We start from the raw sequence: 21483 nt of genomic DNA on the forward strand, positions 1-21483 counted from the left end.
AAAAACTATCACTCAAATAATTCAGAAGAATTAACGTGATAACCAAACACAAACACTCATAGATTTGAAGAATGAGGCTATAACTTACGCGATATAAGAAGCGTTTATAATAAAATTTACAAATTTTTAAACCGGCCTTTTCCTCACAACGACGTTCTTGGGTTTCCGTACAAAAAAAAAATCCAGAGTACACGTAAATTAAAGCCGTTTAATTTACATGACTACCAGCCATTGAGCTATATTTAGTAATTTTTTAAATTCATTTAGTGAGAGGCAAATGAAAATATACCAATCTATAAGGTCTTTAAAGAGTAACAAGCTATAATCTTTAAAGGGTAGGATTATTCAAATATCAATGATTTAATTTTCTTATAAAAAAAATAATAATAATTATCAGTAACGCTTCAGAAATAAAGAGTAAAATTGAACGGTAATTTCAGAAACCAATTCCAACGGGTTCATTTTTGTGGGTATTGCAAGAAAATGAAATTTACAATGTTTTAAAAATGTTCTAAATACAGTGTTAAAGTCCTATTATTTATGAAATAAACAAACTATCAAAATTTAGTAAAGACTTCACACAAATATTTAAACACGAATGATACAATGATATTAAAATTGAGATTGAGTTTGGGTCACAAGAAAACAAAACACTGAGTTCACTTTGAGGAGATTTTGTAATTAGACTTCCGCTTATGTCTTAACATTCTTGTACCCGTATTGTTAAATTAATTTTCTCTATAAAATATATATATATATATATATAAGATTAGTATTTAACGAAATTGTAATATAAATATGAGTACATAGAAGCACTTTCTTTTTATTGAATTTGACATTCTTTTTATTTTTCACATAATATCAAATAACATAAAAAATATTATTAAAATCGCCGGTTGATCAACTCATAACCTTAAATATTATATCCATCGAGAATAAATACACCACTTGATATCTTATACGATATATTTCCAAAAGCCTAAAATGACTGACGAAAGAAAAAAACTAATTTCGTTAAATATTACGTTCTTAAGATATGGCCAGTTCAGAGATAATTCCCCTTTACTTAACAACAAATCAGACATATCTTGATCAACAAGAAATTAGTTTTGATACAAAACAAAAATATATTTGACATCCGTAATACAAAATATTAAAATGTACAACAAAAAAAATCCATTCAAGATCAATTTGATAACGGATGTTTACGTCTGGTATTTTTTTTTTCGAAAGCAGTGTTGCCATGTTATTACGTAACAAATATTTTTCATTGTCTCAATACAGCAAACCTAAAGCCCTGTTAACACTGTTACATTGTCTGTCTAATATAATATATATCCTTTTTAACATAAGTTTAATTAACCTACTCTTTATTATTATTGATAGATTAATTTTAATAGAACAATGGCCTTACAGTGAAGTATCAAAACAAGAATCTAACAGTTATATAATATTAGGTTGAATAATTAAAATAATTGCTATAAAACTATTGTTACAAATGCATATATGTATGTATATACTGTGCTATAATGACCGAAACTAAAATAAGCATTGCAATACTCTACACTAATTAGCGCTATCTACGGTAATATTGTCGCTTGCATAGGAATGCATAACTCGCCTCACTTATATGGTTTCGAGTCATGTTATACAACGGTAAACTATTCCGTTCCAAGGAAAATGTTAGCAAAATAAAGTTATACAAGAATGCTGTTACGAAATTAAATACAATGTGGGTGAAATGATTTAGGAACACGATCGTCATAATGTTGTATTAAAGTGATCGTGTTAGTCTGACCTTAAAATTGTCTCAAACATTTGAACTTGCACTTTCAAATCGTAATGAATGACTGGGCAAGCGCCACTTTCCCCGACATGTTAGCCGCTATAGATCCCCTGTCTATTAGAGGTTTTTTTTTTTAATTTCATTGTACCGCAGCGATTGTACCGCTTCGTCTGACGGTCATTTGCCATCTAACATGAGACAGAATAAGCCGTACCTGAACAGTACGCAAGTCCGCGTTTAAAACTCGACGGTTTTGCAAGCCAAAACACGGGATTTTAGTTAAAAGTTTTGACTTTTGCGCGTATTTCGTTCTGTTGATAAGCGGATTGTTTTTGTGGCGGCTTTGAATATCACGGGTCGCGGAAAATGGAGTGTCATTAGTGAAAAAGGTAAGTTTGGAGGCTTCTTAATAATGGTTGTTTTTGTTGTTACTCTAATGACTTGCTGCCTAAAGTTAATAAAGTACGTTCACATCTTAAAACCATTAATCTTCATCGTGAATGGATTTTTTGGGCTGTTGTGTTTTGTCTTTACAAAATAATAGATTGAAGTGTTGCCTGCTCAAAAAATTTATAACAAACTCAAAGAATTAAGGACAGTCTTAGAAAAATGCTCTTCGTTCTTTTTTTGTCTTAGTTGATCCGTTTTTTTGGATATTTGCTTATTTATGTCAAAAGGATTTTTTGTTTGCGATTTTTTTTATATGATTATAATATCTCCTCAAAACAAACCATTTCTATATATAAATATATATATATATATATATATATATAAATTTATATATATATTATATTGTAGTTATAAAAGAATAATAATAAAAAAAATGTACCGAAAAATAAAAAAAAATTACTTTAATTATTATCTTGATCTTGATTTTATATGAATAATTTGTTGTTAATAATATTTTTTCTCAAAAGTTATACTTTACTTGTACTTTCACAAGGGATAATGTTTCGTATGTTCATTGCTCTGTGACGGTTTAAATCTCATCTCATGTCGGATCTATTTGCGGAAACAATTTACGTAATAATGCTAATGAAGTTGCCGACTTTGTTTCTTCGCTTGATACTTATATTAAAGAAGTTATTGTCAATAAAAATAATATATATTTAATTGAATAACACAAATAAATAACAACATCTGGTTTCCAAATTAGGCTTTTGATTGTGATTAAGACTAGTGCAAGTATTTTTCTTACTGAAAATTGATGATAACAGAACGTTATGATCTTCGATTTTATAATATGTCTTAATTAAAATCCATATAATAAAAACGATTATTATTTTACGTTATTATTTTTTCTTCGTTACTGTGATGGAACAGAAATTATATGATTTTATTCCATACCCAACATTTGCTGTGTCAAAATGCTTATTGATCTGTTTGAGCAACAAACCACATATATATATACATAATATAGTATGTTTATTTATATTGAACACGGAATTGTTGATAAAAATTTGTAATACAATATAACTGTTGTTATTACAAACAGACACACAAACATGTATATTTACATAGAACAATTCCAAACATAAATATACATCGGAATTGGTAAACAATATGCCAATGCCTAAACTGTGTCCGATGTGCTAACGTATTATCATATAAACACATGCGAGTAGAAAATATATTTTAAAAAATAAAACAAAATATTTATGGGTATACCGAATCAATAAAAAAAATTCTATTTTAGACATTCGCAGTTAGTCTTTTATGAAATTATAATAATGCTTAACTTCCACATCGTGCATACCTTCAAAATATTTTTTTTTAAACCTTTTCGATTTTTTGATATTTCTACTGTATTATTGAAATTTAATTATACTAGTTTTTGGCTGCGGCTTCGAACTCATATACTAAGAACCGGTCTTAGGGAAAAATGTTACCAATAACCTTATACACAATTAAATTTTTAGCCCTGATCTTTCTATAACTACATTGAATTTATATATTCTGATGTCTAAGGTATATTACTGTAATTTTATCAAAATCTGTTATAATATTTTCGGCATGAAAGCGCAATAACTCTCAATATATTTTTAAATTCAAACATGGTCTCCAACTCTCGAATTTATTATTTTAGTTTATAGTGCAATTTTTTTTTATAATATGGCCTTCATGCGTGCAAAGACGTGCACAGTATATTCTGCCAGTGTCGTGTAGAATAGAGGAGACACGATCCGGGATCGACTTTTGAATGAAATAAAATTTTACTCTAAGTCTCTCTAAGTCTCGACTGAAATCATAATTAGGAACTACATATGTTATTAGATCTAAAAAAAACACATCGTCCAAATTATATTTGCTATGACAGCTGTATATGAAAAGACGTCCTAAACATGACAATGACAGTCAAAAATAACCTCAATGTTTATGTAAAATAATCATTATTTTTTTTGCTTGTCATAACCAAATGATTTCCACTTTTATCAAATACAACCAGACTAACAACAACGAACCTATCGAAATGAAACCATAATAAACAGTAGAATAATCTTTATTTATGCCAACACTCAAATACAGTAGTAAAGGTATAAATAGATATTATATATTTGTATGAAAAGTTCGGTTATATGAAATCTAGTTATATAAAATAATAGCCGTGCTCAGAGTCTATTAAGAGATAAATAATGTATCACACGCAATCGCCTATACATTTCAACGGTACATTTTATTTACCGATTACCGAACATATTGGGTGTGAAAGTTTTTAACTGGCGATTTAGCTCGGTTTTCAAACGTTTGGACCGTTTCATTGTGACATTTCACAACACAAAGTAAAAGCAATAGGAAACACTATGTATATGTATATTTTAAGACTATCTCATTAGTACCGTCTAGTACTTATTTGTGTTTATTTTCAAGATATCTAAGACTTTCGCTAGTATTCATTCAAATAAAACTAATATTTTCGGATGTACAACGCGTTTTTTATAATTTTGAACTACATACTCCCGTAGTCACGGTTACTTTGCAGCAACCGTGACTACGGGCAGACAAGATGAAAATATCTGTCAGTTGGTCTTGTTATTTGTCATCTACCCGCAACGATTTGTTCATTTTGTTAAGGTGATTATAACTATTACATAAACACAAATAATCTTAATAAATCGTCAGTGTGTTTAATCGTAAGAGAAAATTCTACAATAAGAAAAAATATGTAAAAAGAAAAAATAAAAAAAAAAACAAATTTCAATAAAAAACCGATTAAAAATTTAAAAATGACTTGCTTCAGTGAGGGACATAAATAAAATATGAATATAATTTCCTATGTTTAAGAAACATATTTTTTTGTTGATCATTAAATCGTAAAAATACTTTCTTAGTTGCGACATCCGTACTGAATTTATCGATTAAAAGTTTTATTAACACTTACTTGCTTACTTTTATAAAAATTTCTTTAAGACATCAATACAGATTTAATGCACTCATAAAATTATACGCTACAATGAGGTTTACATTATTTTTCATCGAATTTCAATTACTGTATTGTTATATCACCAGTTTTATTATCACGGAAACGAAGATTTTATTATAAAAACAAAAGCAAAATAAAAGCGTTATATATACAAACGAATAAAAAAAAAGGAACTTATAACCGCTCTCTATAAAATTACTCCGAAATCTGATTTAAAATAAAATATAGCCTACAAACAATATTATTATATAATATAGATTTTATGAAAAATAATCTTGAAAAATTTGCTTCCTTCAAAGAAAATCTCCTCAATCTGCTTATATAAAAAAATGGGATATAAAATATTCACTAACTCATGATACATAAGGTGAGAATAATTCAGTATAATAACAAATAAAATTATTATAATAATTCCCCAATCATTAACAGGTATATCCATTAATGCATACATTTGTTTTACGAGTATAAAAATAAATAAATTATCATATAATACTTACAGTCGTGAATATTTATAGATTAAAACCACTAATAGTGTAATTATAAAATTTCTTCGCTGCTTTCACTGTCATCAACAAAATCGAAAGCAATCAGTTCCCTTTACGATCCAATGAGCATTTACTTCGATTGGTAAAAAGTCCATCATTATAGAGGCACTCGGTACAATAACAGTATAATCAAAATAATTTAAGATATTATCTCTTTATAATAAATATAAGACTTATATGTAATCAAAACGTATGAATCTTTTGAAAACTTAATACGACATTAAAAAACTTGTTAAAAACTGAATTATCTCTTTCAATCATGGTTTTTTGCTTCTAAAGTAAATATATTTTTTTCATTATCTGACTTTAGAATATGTTCTGTAGATCGTGAGTATCTGCAAAGCTTTGATCGCTTGATACGTATTTCTTAAAGTAAAATTTTTAAATTGAGAATTTTTTATTGACAACAAAAATAAAAACTCTTCTCCTTACCTAGGAGAAGAGAAAAATATTTTTTTCTTATTTTAAGGAATGGCTACCTACTCACAGGTTACAGAAAGCCCTCGATAGACAGGACTCCTTGTAACAATTAATATAATAAAGTTAATATATTTAATACAAAAAAACAGTACATCTTTCACATGTGACTGTCTTCATTTAAAAGGCAAAATTCAATTATTTCGCAGTTACTCTAGTTTATAATTTTAATGAAATCTTGATGAGTTCAATGAACCCTAGCTGCTAATTCAATATTTAATGACCTATTAACATGTTTGTTGTAAGATCCAATCTGAATTTACAATTAATATCACGAATTAGTACGTTTGATGTCTTGATTAAGATCCCATCTCAATAGTTTATTGTATTCGATACTGAGTTTCAATTTTTTTTTTTAATTTTGTTGTAAGTCTCACACGGAAATGGTGCTTAGAGCACAAAAATAAAGTAAAAAAAATTCTTTCTGAAATAAAGAATTTTGTAATCAAATAACCATAATATGTTCTTACATTAAATGCTCGTACCGTTGCAATGAAAGTTCGTACTAATAAATATATATATATTTTTAATGGCCAACTTAATAATTAGACAAAAAAGTATAGAAACTGTATTGAAAAGGATCGGCGGCGGAGACATAGAATGCAGAAAATATTTTTTGAAATAACATTTTACGTAATCTTTTTGATTGTAATAAGGTTTTGATTAAAGTCTTTGAATTCTCTATATTTTTTGTAAAAAAAAAAACGAAATTGGGACCAGCTAAAACGCATTTCTGAACGTAGAACATTTATTTTTGGCTGTAAATATTTAATTTAAATTAAATTACCTACAGTAAAATAATTTATCTCGATACATACATTATTTTATTTTATTATTTCAAGTGTTTAAATATACCTTGTTTTTAATTGTTTTCATAGTAACGAAAAACATTATTCTATACAAACAAATGACATTTGGACTTGGTCATAAAACAAAAGTGACATGCAAAAAATTATGACACAGTGTCATTTTTATTGGACACTACGTCCAATCATCGCTAAGTATTAAACATGCTATAGCAGATATAAATAAACTTGCGTGATAGAAGAAAATTATTGAATGATAACACAGAGAAGATTCTCTTCAGTTTGCTTATCATGAAACATCACTTAATGATTTCAATTTTTATCACAGACTGGTATCTCGTGTCGACTCCAATCAGGTGAAACATCCATTTTATGATCATGATTTTATTTTTTCATTACAACGAATAATTTACTGATGTTTTCCAACAATTTACTAGATCACAGCGGTGTAAAGAAGAGGGTTATGTTTTTACGTGTATGAGTGTGATCGTGTGTCAGCTAGTTCTTAAAAAACGAACAGTTTCTCATAATAATCTCGCGTTCATAATTCATTTATATCTATCGTTCGTGATCCTATTATTCGTTCGAATAATACCTGCTTGATATTGAAATTGATAAGCGGATCTTTATTTTTCTAAGAAAATTATACGAAAAAATTAAATACTACAATATAACTCAATAACTTTTCCTTAAAATTGTCATGGCCCTATGATTGTTCATATTATAATAATGAACAATTATAATTAATAAAAACCTTCAAAAAAACATTGAAAAAGCAACAATGGATAGTTAAAACAAATATTTCATACAAAAAAATTATAAGATATCTATCATTCGCATTAATATGTGTTCAAATTGTTAAAAAGTAGATCAGACATTCTTAGTTAATTCATAAGTTTAATCAAATAATTCCGGCTATTGTAATTGTTATTAAATTTAATGAACATAATCGAATTTTCTATCTGTTTATATACAGTAAGATAATAACCGATAGTCTGCGACATCAAGACAACGTGATTTATAAGGCCTTGTGAAAATGCAGAATGATTAAATAACAAAGTCTTTTGATACAGCACGTCGCATGTTACAAGCGTTATACGTAATATTTCATAGATATATTTAGGTCATGTAATAATTTTAGACGCGTTATATTGTAGTCTCGTCTTTATCTTTCTTTTAATTTACAACAAATTTATTTCTTATTAATCTAAGTTGTTACGTCTATGTACTATTAGCTGGTAAAATTACTTTTGAATTCAATCTCCTAAAATTTAAGCCAGACCTATTTCTATAGAGATAAATTACTCTTAAATCTTATTTATATTTAATACTTTCATAAAAATACGCAACTGAGAGTAAGTAATAGAAAAAAATGGCTCACTTCAAAAACAGAAGTGTAACGTTTGTGGAAGAAGTTTATGTATGCTATACTCAGTCGTAAAAATACGTTAATAAAGCAGGAAATTCACTTGAATTCAATATTAAACAAAAATTATATTCTAAAAAATATTTTCGTTCTATAAATCCTGTCTTACTTTTCATATAATGAATCATCTAACACAGTACCTAACGAGATGATCAAGACAACTTTCATTATCTCAGACGAACGGCCGCATGGCTTAGACCGTTCAACGTTCGGTTTATGAACCCGAGATCAAATACCATGTCAAGGCTGGTTCAAATTAGAACTTAAATTTCACTGGTTCTCATTATTCTATAGGAGTAAACTATAATTTTCTCAGAACTTTAAATTTGACTTTTAAACTGTAACCTTCTCTCTTTTACCGACATCAACATGCATATTCTTTATTCTGAGAATTTAATAACAAATGAATGTTTGAACGAGGGAAAGCATTTCAAATATATAATTTAACAAAAATAATCCTAATATATTTAAATATAACTAAAGATTTATGTACCTTAACTTTTAAAAGCCTACAAGAGTCAACAATAAAATCACCTAAGTATTATAAATCAGACATTTACTAGATTATCTTGTCAATAGATAAAATAGAATGAAACAAAATCTCAAGAAGCCCTTATCATCGTCCTTGAATCGTAATGACAGATTTTTTTTTGTTTTATTCAACATAAAATAATGCAATGAAATATTATCTTTGATTAAATTGTACATCAAAAGTATATACGTAATATTAGTGTGATGTAATTGCCTTACGTAGTTTAATACTGTCAGAAACAACGAAGTATAGTTTCTAATACTTTAACGATAAATATACATTAATTATTGCTCACATATATTCTATAGTCTCTTACTATACAAATCTTAAGTGTAGACTTTAATGGGTAGGAACATAATGACTGTTTTCTATCTCCCTTCTTATAACTAATATCTTATTCAAATTCTTTCTTTTATAGACCTTGTCATTAGAGCGTCTTTATTATAGCTTAAAGTTACCCATAAAAACTCAAACCGTTTGTAATCCATTAGTCAGATTAATTAATTGACAAGAAGGTAATAAATTAAAAATTCTATAAAGAACATAACTTTACACGAATTAAATCTATTTCTCGCAAAGTTAATTAATAGACAGCAACGTATTGTTTTTTTAATTTATTTTCTTCTTAATTTCTGTTATTACTCTTTTACTCCTAAGTCTAATGACTGGTAAGAAGATATTGATTAACAACAAATCATTATAAGGCATTAGCAATATCAATTAATATAGCGTGGTTATTATACCTATAATAAATTTTTGTTCTAAAATACAAAGAACTTGTTTCATGTCTTTTTTGCTTACAAACTATTCATTTATAATTTACATTTACATTATTGTAAAAGATAAAAAAAAACCTTTAAATTTCGATATGAAATGACATTGAATCTTATAAATAATATTTAAAAAATCAGAGACACTCGATAAGTATTTACAAAATTATATAACAATTCAATGTACCTACAGAACGCTCTAGATAAAAGCAGAATCCAAAAGTAGTCTTGCTCTCACGTAATACAATAAAAATGAACGTTATCTGACACAGATCTGTGGAGACTCGAGAAAAAATCATAAAACGTTTTACATAGAGATTCATTATGAGCATTAATAACTTCTTTCACTGATATCATTACTAACTTCGTAATGTAAAGTAAAATAAAAGATTTTCTAAATTATATAATTAATTTTCTTTGAAATTTCTTAATTAATAAACACATCTTAATTTATTTTTCCCATAAATTCGTATCATTCATATATATTTATATAGGTTGCTATAATCGTTATCACATACAAAGACCAGATAGTAATTTAATTAATACTTTACTTCAAAAAAAGCAAACGCAAAGTATCTTATAATCTTATAATATAAAACATCAAGTCTTAGAAGAAATTTTACATAAAGTAAATATGAAAAATAATAAAAGGTATTTAAATTTAGACGTTCGAAATTTAAATAAGACATAGCAAAATTAAATTTATTAAAAAAAAACAAAGTTAAAAATATAAAGTAAACACTCTTTATTAAATTTAAAACAACGCCTCTGTTCTTGTAATTATCTTATTGATTAATTACTTATTAGCTTTTACGACTTGCGAGTTATTTTATCTAAAGAAATAATAATCTTAATACTTTTTATAAAAATATTGTAAGACTATTTTTATAATTTAAATAAGTCTGGTTCATTATTTTTGTCGCGGATCGTTTTATCTGATGATAATAAAAAAAAAAACACCTTTTAGGGTTCCGTGGTCAGGTCAAACCATTGTCGGGAATTCCCGTGTATGTGTATTTTAGTTTCTCCTCATTCTCGAGAACTTGTAGAAAAAAAAAATCAACATAGTAAAGGTTTGCGATCCACTAAAGTTAAAGTGAATTTTTTAGTTTGAGGAAATAGTTTTTCTATTCATGACTTAGACGAAACTTATAAGCTTATTCGTACACAAAAATATTTAAAAGAAGGATCACAGAACATATTTGTGATTGAAAGAAAATGAACAGGAATTCTCTGTTTATGAAGACGTTTGTACACATTTATTAGAAATAAAAGTTAAACGACTAAGTGTTATTAAATCAAAGTTAACGTCGAATAATATTTTTATAGAGTTTTGCTGCTGTCGCTACCTTCTAAAATAATATTGATAATGCTACGACATATCAGCAGTGCCAGTTCAACTTGCGATCAGTGATGTGTGTTTAAGTAATAGTAATAAATAAATTATAATTAATAAATAGTAACGTGTTAATTTGGGTGGCTTTACGTGTGAGTGATATGCGAATCCGGTTTAAATGTTTGGTAACTAAAAAAGTGTGAAATCACAACATCTACCAACTTTTACAGAGCCCTGTTTTAGTCGAGCAAGTGTCCAATATAGAATTATTATTATACATGTAGCAGATCTGGACATTGCTTATATTAATTAAATTTATTCTTCTTATTTTCCACTGAATATTCAGTTTCATAAAAATATTTGAAATGAAATTACAAAAATATAGACCCTTCTAAAAGTGGATAATTTTTTTCTTGAAATTCCGTTTAATTTTACCTTGTTTCGATACATTTTATCTAACTAATCCTTTTTATCGCGTTCTGCTAAATTTATTCTGCAAAATATTTAGATTTTTGCTATTTAAATTCGATGTTTATTATGCCATAATGATAGCGATAGAACAATTACCTTTTCTAGGGTTCACCTAATAGATAAATAACCTAATTTTAATTTTCACATTATGTGAAATTTTTTTAGCATTAATTTTTTTATTTAAATTTAATTATAAAAAACCGAAAAGTTATTTTAATGATTAGAATTTACGTCTTTTAAAATAAATACATACTGTTATCTGCTTGATAAGAAAAATTAGAACAAATAGCTGCCTTTCTTGTGTGCTATAGTCTTAATATAAATACTCTATGGTGGAAAGCAAAATATAAAATAAAATATAAGGGACATTTGATGTTCTAGAATTACATGTTTATCTTAAAAATTTAGAATGTTATAGTTCATGAAGTAAATAGAAAGTACACGTCCAATGACTGTCTCGTTTCCGCCACACTCATTTTTTTATGTACCTATATAATGAATATTTTTTTTTTTACATTGTAAAGTTTATTATTCTTTGACTTTATATAACTTTAAAGTAGCATAATACTTCAAAAAATGTGTTTTGAATTCATCGGCTTAACATATCGCCTTATAAATGTCTAGCTTTCTTATAAGTTACTTTCACTACAGCCGAAGGGCTCTTTAATCAAGTAAGACGTCTATTTTCTTTACATAACGGGTAATTTTTATCTCAACATTTATGTTAACAGAATTATTTCTGATCATTTATCATCGACATTATCTTAAAAGATTCAGGCATCTCGTCTGCGATGTCTTATTCCATGTTGCCTCAAAAATACGCAATAACCTCGAACATACTCGTATCTCTTCAAGGTAAAGGACGTGACAAGATAGATAATTTTTCTCTTAATCTGTGACATATATTTTATCTACTAGTCTTTTCCTTCGGGTCTACTTTCAATTATTTCTCTTCCAACTTAGATAAATATTACGATGCATAAAATTTTCTAACAAAAACATTTTATGACACAATTTGATAATAACAACAAACAAGTAAATAAATAAAATCATTTAATAATTTAGTCCTAGGTCTCTTATATCTATATTTTTAGAAATTGAAAGAAAAAAAAGACAATAATAAATGTAAAAAGTAGATTATATTATAAAGAACTCGACATTTATCTAAAATAATGCTAACTAACTCAATAATATCGTGAATCAAACTATAAGATAAAGAGCTGCAGGACATAATATGTATTACCAATAAAAAAACACAGGTTCGTCTTTGACGGTCAGTTATATTTTATCTACATCACACAATCGTGAGTAAGCAGAACATGAAATGATAAAAAATGCTATTGTTTGAGACGTGCTTTATCGAGAGGCTTAGTAGGGTGAGAGAGAAATAATCTCACATCCACATCTAAAGTAGGAAACTCGGCTATTTTTATGATAAAATTCTGGGAAACCAAAAATGGTAGCATTCAAATTATAATTATATATTTGTTACGTGCGAACCAACTGTCATCAACACCATTGAGATAATAATAGACCTCTATATTTTGTTTCTATTATTTAGATGAAAACAACAAAAATGTTAAAATGCTTGCTTACAAAAAACACTTATTCCTAAATAATATTATTAAAAATCAAAATTATAAAGAACATTAAAATAATTATGATAAATAATTTGTGGTAATGATTTGTAATAAACTATAATATACCTTATTCCATGTAAATGAAACATTAAAATCATAAAATAACAAAAAAAAACAAAGTCTTGCATGAGACGTATATTTCCATCCTTATAAGAGCACTTGATCTTTATCTATAAGTATGACATTTCCAATAGCTGATATATTATAGACAATTGCGATAATGATAACAACAGTCAGCGAATAAAGGCTGGGAATGCAACGCAGGAACTGATGTATTAATTTTCTGACTAATTCTACTTTATCAGATTACGTTTATATGAACGCTTTTTACTCATAGTAACGTAAATGTAATCATGTTCGTACAATTTTAAACATTTCCGTTAAAGAAATAGAGGTCTTTTTCGAGTGCTTGATAAATATCCTTTGTGTACGTCTACATAAACGAGGAGATAAGATTACTATGTTTACAGGGTGTTTAATGAAAATGGACTACAGCTTAATGTTTTAGCTCGAACGCTCTTTCAGTGGAAGTCTTTTACAGTCTAAAATATATATATATTCGTGTTAATTCACACAATAACCCGACAATTTTTTTTTTGTTTTTGTTCAATACCTGATAATATCTGTAAGTAATCAACACCTTAATCAATACATATGTATCTCATAGAAATTTCCTTATGATAGTTTAGAAGACCATTAACCATTCATTTCATCCATATCGTGTGGAATTATTTAAAATATATATCAAATGTTCATTAAAATGCTTAATAGAATAAAGCCACTTAGTATTAACACGTTCTCACAATTGTTTTATAAAGCATATGTATATGGGGCAGGAATAAAATGAGGTATTAAAAGTAGAAGGGGGAAAATGTCAGATAAAATTGAAGAATTGTCGAGAAAGTTTGCAGAAAATGTGTTGGAAGAAAACGCACGAAGCGTTGGTTAGTATTGAGAAATGATCAGTAAATAATTTAAAACCTACCTTGGTCATATCTAAACAAAAGACAATCATATAATATTGATCGAAAAGCACTGGTTTTCCGCGTGTACGTATATAAAATTAAACCTTGTTTTTCGGATATAACTACGCAACTTTATGATTTTATAAAAAAAAAGATTTTTCACCTCGCCTCCCCGTAATAACGGTTGCTGTAAAAGAATCGAAATTTCGGGAATTAAATCCTAAACTCATAGTTTCATTGTAACTGTTATTTATTGTCATATATATAAAATTACATTCCCTCGTTCCAGGATTATTTCCAATACCAGAATATCCTGAATTCGAGCAGCGCGGCATGTGGTCATCAGTACTTACCATTCTTCTGACGACGTTGCGATACCTCGCCCCTGCAACTTTGCTAACTTTGCTCTGGGTTCAGCCGAACTGCGTGTTGAAACTTCTAAAATACATAGACTCGGCCGTAAGATCTTGTAAGTATAAATATCTTCTGGGATCAGCAAAATTGTGTTTGAGGTTCGATAAATTTTAATAAAATTTTTCATAATTACTTATATTAAATATTTAAGTTTCGATGCCTTTAATCTTTTGGATAAGTTATTAATAAGTTTTCCACAATTCCATATAAATTAAAATAATTTATAATTAAAGTTAGGTTATAAACTAGCAGATTTTATTTTAACGGAATTTTTAGACTAGCGGAAGCAAACCAAATCATGGTTACATTATTAATACATTACATGTGCTTCATGCTTTTATGCAATTATGTAAATCGATGAAATTAAACAGTTAATATTGTGGAATTATGTCAACTACGATATAGTTATAAATTACGATAGAAAACAAATTTTAAATAAAATAAAAAATCAATAACTTGGCTATGACTTCTTTTACGTATAGGTATTTATTAAGTAACTATTCTCTTAAAACCTAAGAATGATATATGATTATAATAATTATGTACGAAAAATATTATAATTGTTCTAAAATTAAGAATTCTGTGTGATGTGTGAAACTTAAAAGTACCTTTACTTCATGCACGAGTGATTACATCTTAACGCCGCATTAAGCTATTCATGTTAGCTATTATTAGTAATCTGATACATCCCATGAATCATAACTCAACGTGACTAAAAACATACCGTAGTCTCTGCCATACAGCCGTAAATTCTCTCGAAGTACTAACGCAATCATTTACACGATCACTTACTTTATTTTAGAATTGAGTTAATCGTTTACACGTCTAAAATATGTCTAAAGATTAAGTATTGAGATTATAATATATGTCATTACAGTAGCATTCTCCAGTGAAGAACAAAAACAGGATATTTTAAAATGGCTAGCGGAAGCCGGACCGGTGCGAGTCGACTCACTAGATGTCGTTTGGCGACAGGGTTGGATAGTATGTGGAGTTCTGGATATGGCATTACCAGGAGCCTGTGCTGGCCATCCACCCTCAAAACTCTCGCTGAAGCACGCTCAAGTTATCGCTGAACATTATCTTGGCATAGATCCAGTAAGTTCAGAAAAGTTTAAAGAAAAATAAAAAATATTTTTACGTATACTTGTGTTAGATACTATATTAATAAAAATATAAATTCCTCTTTTAGATCTTTACCCGACAGGAACTTGAAGCTTACGAATCACTCAGTAAACACCAAGAATATAAGCTACTTAATTTTTTAGAAAACATACGTCTGGCTCTATCGAAATTAAAGCCCCCCACACCAAAGCATAGGACTATGACAACCCAGAAAAATGTAACAGAACCGTTGCAAAACTGCTTGGATTACGTAGCGAAAGGCTCGGGTCTAACAGCCATTCAAATAAATAATAAAGTATATTTTAAAATATATCCAACAGCTCAACAATCTCTGAATCCAGATGAAATTACTATTACAATATATGGCCCTCGAGGGGTGTATGGAAAAACTATTTTAGAGCCAATATTGGGTAAAGCTCAATTAATAAGACAAAATTTGTTAAAGAAACAGGCAAAATGGATTTACACTGAAAATGCTCTACCAATAACACACGGTACAACTTACATGCGATCTTACGGAAGAAATGATATTAATAAGACATTTTTTATTCCAAAAACGAAATATGATATCGAAATTGAAACTGATGTAAAAGAAGATCACGCACGTGTAAGCTATACTGCTTCTTTAGAAGGAAAATACAAAATCTCAATAACAAGTAGCGGGAAAAATATTGTTGGTTCTCCATTCATTGCCACAGCTTCTAAAAATGTGGTTGAAATTTTAGAAAAAGATAACTTTTTCCTTGAGAACGGGGAAGAAATAAATATTATAGATACCAAAACTGATAAGAATGTTGTTTTAAAAGTTGTTGACTACGGGGTTGAGAAAATGCTTTTAAAAGAAAGTGGCGCACAAGAAAAAATACACAAAGGAGCAACGAAAAAATTTAAGGAATCAAATTTTTTCTCCATTAATAATAACCTATTAGCTGAAGATGAATCTAAGGATAAGCATACGAAAAATAAGCAGAGTCCCGAAAAGTTTTACAAAACAGCAATTAAAGTTATGATTATGAATCGTGTTTGTAAAGTGCTTCAAAACGGGAAAGAAAACTCGAGTTCAAGAAAAATAAGTTTATCCAGAGCCACACAAGACATACCCGATATCGTCAATTCCACATTTTATGATGATCAAATAGATCAAATAATTCAAGAAAAAAACAATAGAATAATTATCCCCAAAAACATTTCGGTGTCCATTTTAACTGAAAAGTCAAAAGCCTATATCGATGACATCGAAGTCGTCGATACATGTAACACTAACATTCAATACTTAAGTCACGGTTTGGAAAATATTGTTAAACTTAAAGATGACCTTTTTGAAGAAGACACAATTTCAGTAGACACCACACAATCGACAAGCAATCCGTTTTTAAGTGATGGATATGAACAAAATTATGAGGTAGGAAAACAGTTTGGTTCTTTCGTACCAAATGAATATGAAACCAATAATTCTCAAAGTGAGGAAACCGAAGATTCTGTTGTTAAATTATTAGATGATTATCAAGACCAAAATAATACTGGCAATAATCCTTTCATTGATTATAGCAGTAGTAACTTCGTTACGTCAAGTCTTACACGTGATAACATAAAATCAAAAGCTATCAGAGAACACACCGATTCTGTATTTCTTGATTCGGAGTATAATAATGAGTTAGAGGATGTAATGTGCAGTAGCTTAAAGAACAATCCTTTTATAAAACACGAAAAATACCTGTCCCAATTACAAAATGACAAACCTGATTTCATTATCGGTGCACCTGTATCTATACCGCAAGTTTTACTATCGTCTTCAAGCGAACATCAAACAAACCACTGTGAAATAACTACGACAAATTGTTCATATAATAACAATAAGCTAAAAGATTTACAAAACCAAAACTCAACGATGACTCCTGAATATTCAAATCAAGTTGAAGATTTAACGAAAAATTCCAATTACAATAGCTTAGATTCAAATAATAGTTCCAAAATTACCCCTTCAGAAACTAGTAGAGAACTGTCACCAAAAACTGATATTTGGGATTCGGCGTATGTTAGTATAGACGAAAACATTTATGCTGAAAGTACTTCAAGTGAATCTAGTAATAGCAAAATAAATAATACTGAAAAAATATACTCTCAAATACGTCCTATCATAAAAGATATAAAATACATTGATGAAGACGATGATATAACCAAATATGAAATAAAACGATCTGAAATTACACCCATAATTGAAGAGAACGAAAAGAGCTTTACATTTGGCATGAAGGAACCGACATATGGAACTGACGCAGTGGTGACCGCATTTACTGACCTTGATGATATTTATGATGAAATATTTTCGAACTCAGAAGTAAGTTCGGAAAGTACTAATCAAGACTACAAGAAAAATTTTGAAGTTGAACTTGTTACAGATAACAATGAAGTCTGTGTCAATTCAGCATCTGATATTATAACAGATGTGAAAAGACAAACGAAACAAAGAGAAGGAAAGATTTCTGAGGTTCAGGAAAATGTCACTGAATCCGTTTCAGTAAGTCAAAACCTTCATGTCAAAGAAAGCTTTCGCGAAGAAAACAATAATCGACTCGATAACGAAACTCAATTTGGAGACCCAAGATTTATTAATATTGTTTCCGAAAAGAAAAAGTATTGGGATGAAAGAATCCGAGAAATAGAAGCTAAATCCGAAGAAATAAAAGTATTTCAAACTAAAAGACGTCTTTCTGGTAAACATTTACGACGTAATGATTCATTGACCAAAAGAAAGGGGAAAAAAATTGTCCAACATATTTTAAAATCAGGGAAAGAAGAATATGAAAAATATGTCAAAGACAAATGTGAACCAGTTAATGATGATGCCCAACAAATTGAAATATTTAACTCCACTGAACGAAAAGATATCGATAGTAACAACCACGAACAATTTACTTGTTTCGGAAAAAAATCCTCTGAAAGTAAGGCGCGATCAGTAATCGATACACTGAAAGATTTCAAAGTAAGTAGTGAAGATTTAGTAGATATGGTTACTGTTGATGAGACACCTGTAACAGAATTAAACTTAAAACAAGAATTATCAGAGAAAGTATTCCAAGCATTCGAAACCAGTCCCAAAAGGTTCTTTGGCACCTCTAGAAAACATATTTTAAATAAGATTGACACTTTTCTAGGACTACCGCATAATGAACAAGAGACGAAAAAAAACAAAATAGACGTTAACCATGAAAGCGGCTTAGTTTCTAGTCGTATTTCATTATTTCACAACATATCCAATACAGAAGAATTACCTTGGGCACGAAGAAAAAGTAAATCTATGCATAACCTGGCCTACATAGATAGTAACAAAAAACTTAGTGTACAAAATGAACCTACACCTCTGTTGACAAATCCATCTCAAACTTATGATAATGATTCTATACACTCTGAAAATTCTGATTGCCTTAAAAGTCCTAAACGAAACTCTACCATAAGAGTATTAAAAGAGGATCAAAATCAAAAACAAGCTGAATTAACGCAAAGCATCAGTCTCGACGAAACGTCCTCACGACCCATTCATGACAATTTTATTAATACAGAAACAAATGATTACGTTAAAAATACTATAAAAGATTTGAATAAACAAACTAATCAGTCGAAAATGGATTCTTCAGTTAAGAAACTTAAATCCATTAGTAAGTCGGAAATGGACATATTTAGCAGAACAACTGATATCGCTCAAGATGACGGTTTAGATAAACATAAATCTTACGAAGAATTGCCAAAAATATGCGTAAAGAATTTTATATCACACTATGAAGATGTTTCTAAGAATTCTAATTTGACAACGAAAACTTACAAATTAAACTCGGCTGGTTTTACAGATAAGACGCAAGTGCGGGATTCATTTCCAGGTAATTGTATAACTTATCTACCTACTAAATAACTTCTAACTCGTAACGTACATACTTTTATTTATTCGATAGGAATTATCCACTTCTATTTTGTTTTATTTCAATGACTGGGTTAATTCTTTAACTAAGCTATGAAGAAACAACCATTTATTAAACAAGCCATATAAAGTCAAAATCTTGGTTTTTATTTTTATTTTAAAATACATGCATCTCAAAAGCAATAACGAATCTCTCTTCTTTTATAGATTCAAAATATTAAATATTTACATTTATCGTTACAGATACGTCACATTCAAAAACTCTATCAGTCGAAGTTCTGACATCAGAAAAACTAAAATCGCCTGATATGGATGAAGCTAAGATAAATCTTTCTACAACCGATGCTATACAGATATTTGAAAAATTAGATTCTAAAGATAAAAACAAAAAACAGTTAACAAATACCTCGGTTAAAGGGAATCATAGTGAGGACGTGACTTTTTTAAGTTTCTCGGATATTGATTTAGAAATAGTTGAAAAAGAAGAAGATAATAAAGATAAATCTGTGGAAACTTGGGCACAACCTGAAGCAGAAAAGGCTCATTTAGAATACAAGAATAGGTTCACGATGGCGAAAAAATATTTTCAATCGCTGGAAGAGCTAAGGCACGAAAGAGGAAATATTAAAAAGGAATTACTACATACTTCCGTCGAATCTCTTAAAGATAAAAGTCGGCCTAAGAAAAGAAGCAACATTAAAAAGTCTAACTCAATGCCGTCATCTGAAATCGCGAAGATATGGAATCAGATGCAAGAACAAAATAAAACAGATAATACCAAAAAGTTCGTTAAGATTTCAGAAAAATTCCAAGTTGAAGATCTATTCGAAGACGTAATGGAAGGAAGACTGAGTCGACAAGGAAGTTTAAGAGGCATTCCTCATAAAAAAGCTGTCCTAGAAACCTTTAGGTCAATGGAAAATATATCAGACAATAGATTGAATTCTTACGAAATGGCAGTTGAGCAGTTAAACGATTTCGCAAAGGAAAACCAGGTCCGAAATGCGCAGACCTATTTAAGTGAATATCCTTACTTGCCTACAACTGATCCGTCCAAATATCACTCCAGATTGGATACAACTGCATCTGGGTTGATTACTTTTAAGGAGTTGAAGAAGATACCACGAAGAAATAGTGTACCAGACTTAAGATTGAATCCAACATTTACAGCTGACCTTTGAATACAAATCAAACATTGTCAGTATTCTAAGTACCTTATAGTGTTATATATTTTTTCTGTTAAGCTATACCTTTTAAATTACTTTAATTTTATAGATTAAATTTTAAGGCCTTGTACAATTTTTGTACAGTTATTGGATCTATATTTTGTAAGAAAATATGATTATTTATTAAAAGCTTTATTCTACTAACCTTTACGTTTTATTTAATTTACATGAGTTTTTCTAGGTCAAAATAATATGTGTGTACAATCAAAACTATAACCTAAGTTTAATATAATTGTAAGTTACGAGATAGTTATGAGTGAAAGTTATGAAGAAAAACCTTCAGCGTTTACTATAAAATAACTTATTTCCATTACCGACTGAAATTTTTTTTTTTTCAATTATTCCACAAAGCCAACATGCAAAAATTTGATATATTCAACATTCTCTATAAAGTGGCATACATTTTCTAATTTTGATGCTATTAAACTTTAATAATAAATAGGAAAGTTTTGCACTAAATACTTATTTCATTTAATGAAGCACACAACTGACATGTATTTTGTAATTCAAATATGCATATGTTCTACATACCCCGAATACCTGTTGTTTAACATTTTCATAATTGTAAAACTATCCTTTTCTAAATATATAAATAATATTAAAAACACCGAAGTGGAACATTAAATAAAT

At 28.7% G+C, this 21483-nt stretch overlaps 1 protein-coding gene across 6 annotated transcripts; it reads left to right on the forward strand.

Moving 5' to 3' along the window:
* Window positions 1-1966: 1966 nt before the first annotated feature.
* LOC116768903 (uncharacterized) lies at window positions 1967-20997 on the forward strand. 6 transcript variants are annotated; one of them, XM_032659781.2, is made up of 6 exons: window positions 11157-11284; window positions 14029-14154; window positions 14465-14644; window positions 15467-15687; window positions 15782-19589; window positions 19871-20997. In XM_032659781.2, the coding sequence occupies exons 2-6, from the start codon at window positions 14082-14084 to the stop codon at window positions 20806-20808; spliced, it is 5220 nt and encodes a 1739-aa protein (XP_032515672.2). In that variant the 5' UTR covers window positions 11157-11284; window positions 14029-14081; the 3' UTR covers window positions 20809-20997. The 6 variants fall into 6 exon arrangements, with proteins under 6 accessions (XP_061383810.1, XP_032515672.2, XP_032515673.2 ...); XM_032659782.2 differs by having other exon boundaries at window positions 14047-14154; XM_032659784.2 differs by having other exon boundaries at window positions 11185-11251; window positions 14047-14154.
* The last annotated feature ends 486 nt before the right edge of the window (window positions 20998-21483 follow it).

Source organism: Danaus plexippus, chromosome 5, assembly GCF_018135715.1.
Source record: "Danaus plexippus chromosome 5, MEX_DaPlex, whole genome shotgun sequence".
Lineage (NCBI taxonomy): Eukaryota > Metazoa > Arthropoda > Insecta > Lepidoptera > Nymphalidae > Danaus > Danaus plexippus.

Coding starts and splice junctions, on each gene's coding strand:
- LOC116768903 (XM_032659781.2), top strand. CDS start 14,082: ATGTCAGATAAAATTGAAGAATTGTCGAGAAAGTTTGCAGAAAATGTG. Junction 14,645..15,466: donor AGACTCGGCCGTAAGATCTT/GTAAGTATAAAT, acceptor ATGTCATTACAG/TAGCATTCTCCAGTGAAGAA. Junction 19,590..19,870: donor AGTGCGGGATTCATTTCCAG/GTAATTGTATAA, acceptor TTATCGTTACAG/ATACGTCACATTCAAAAACT.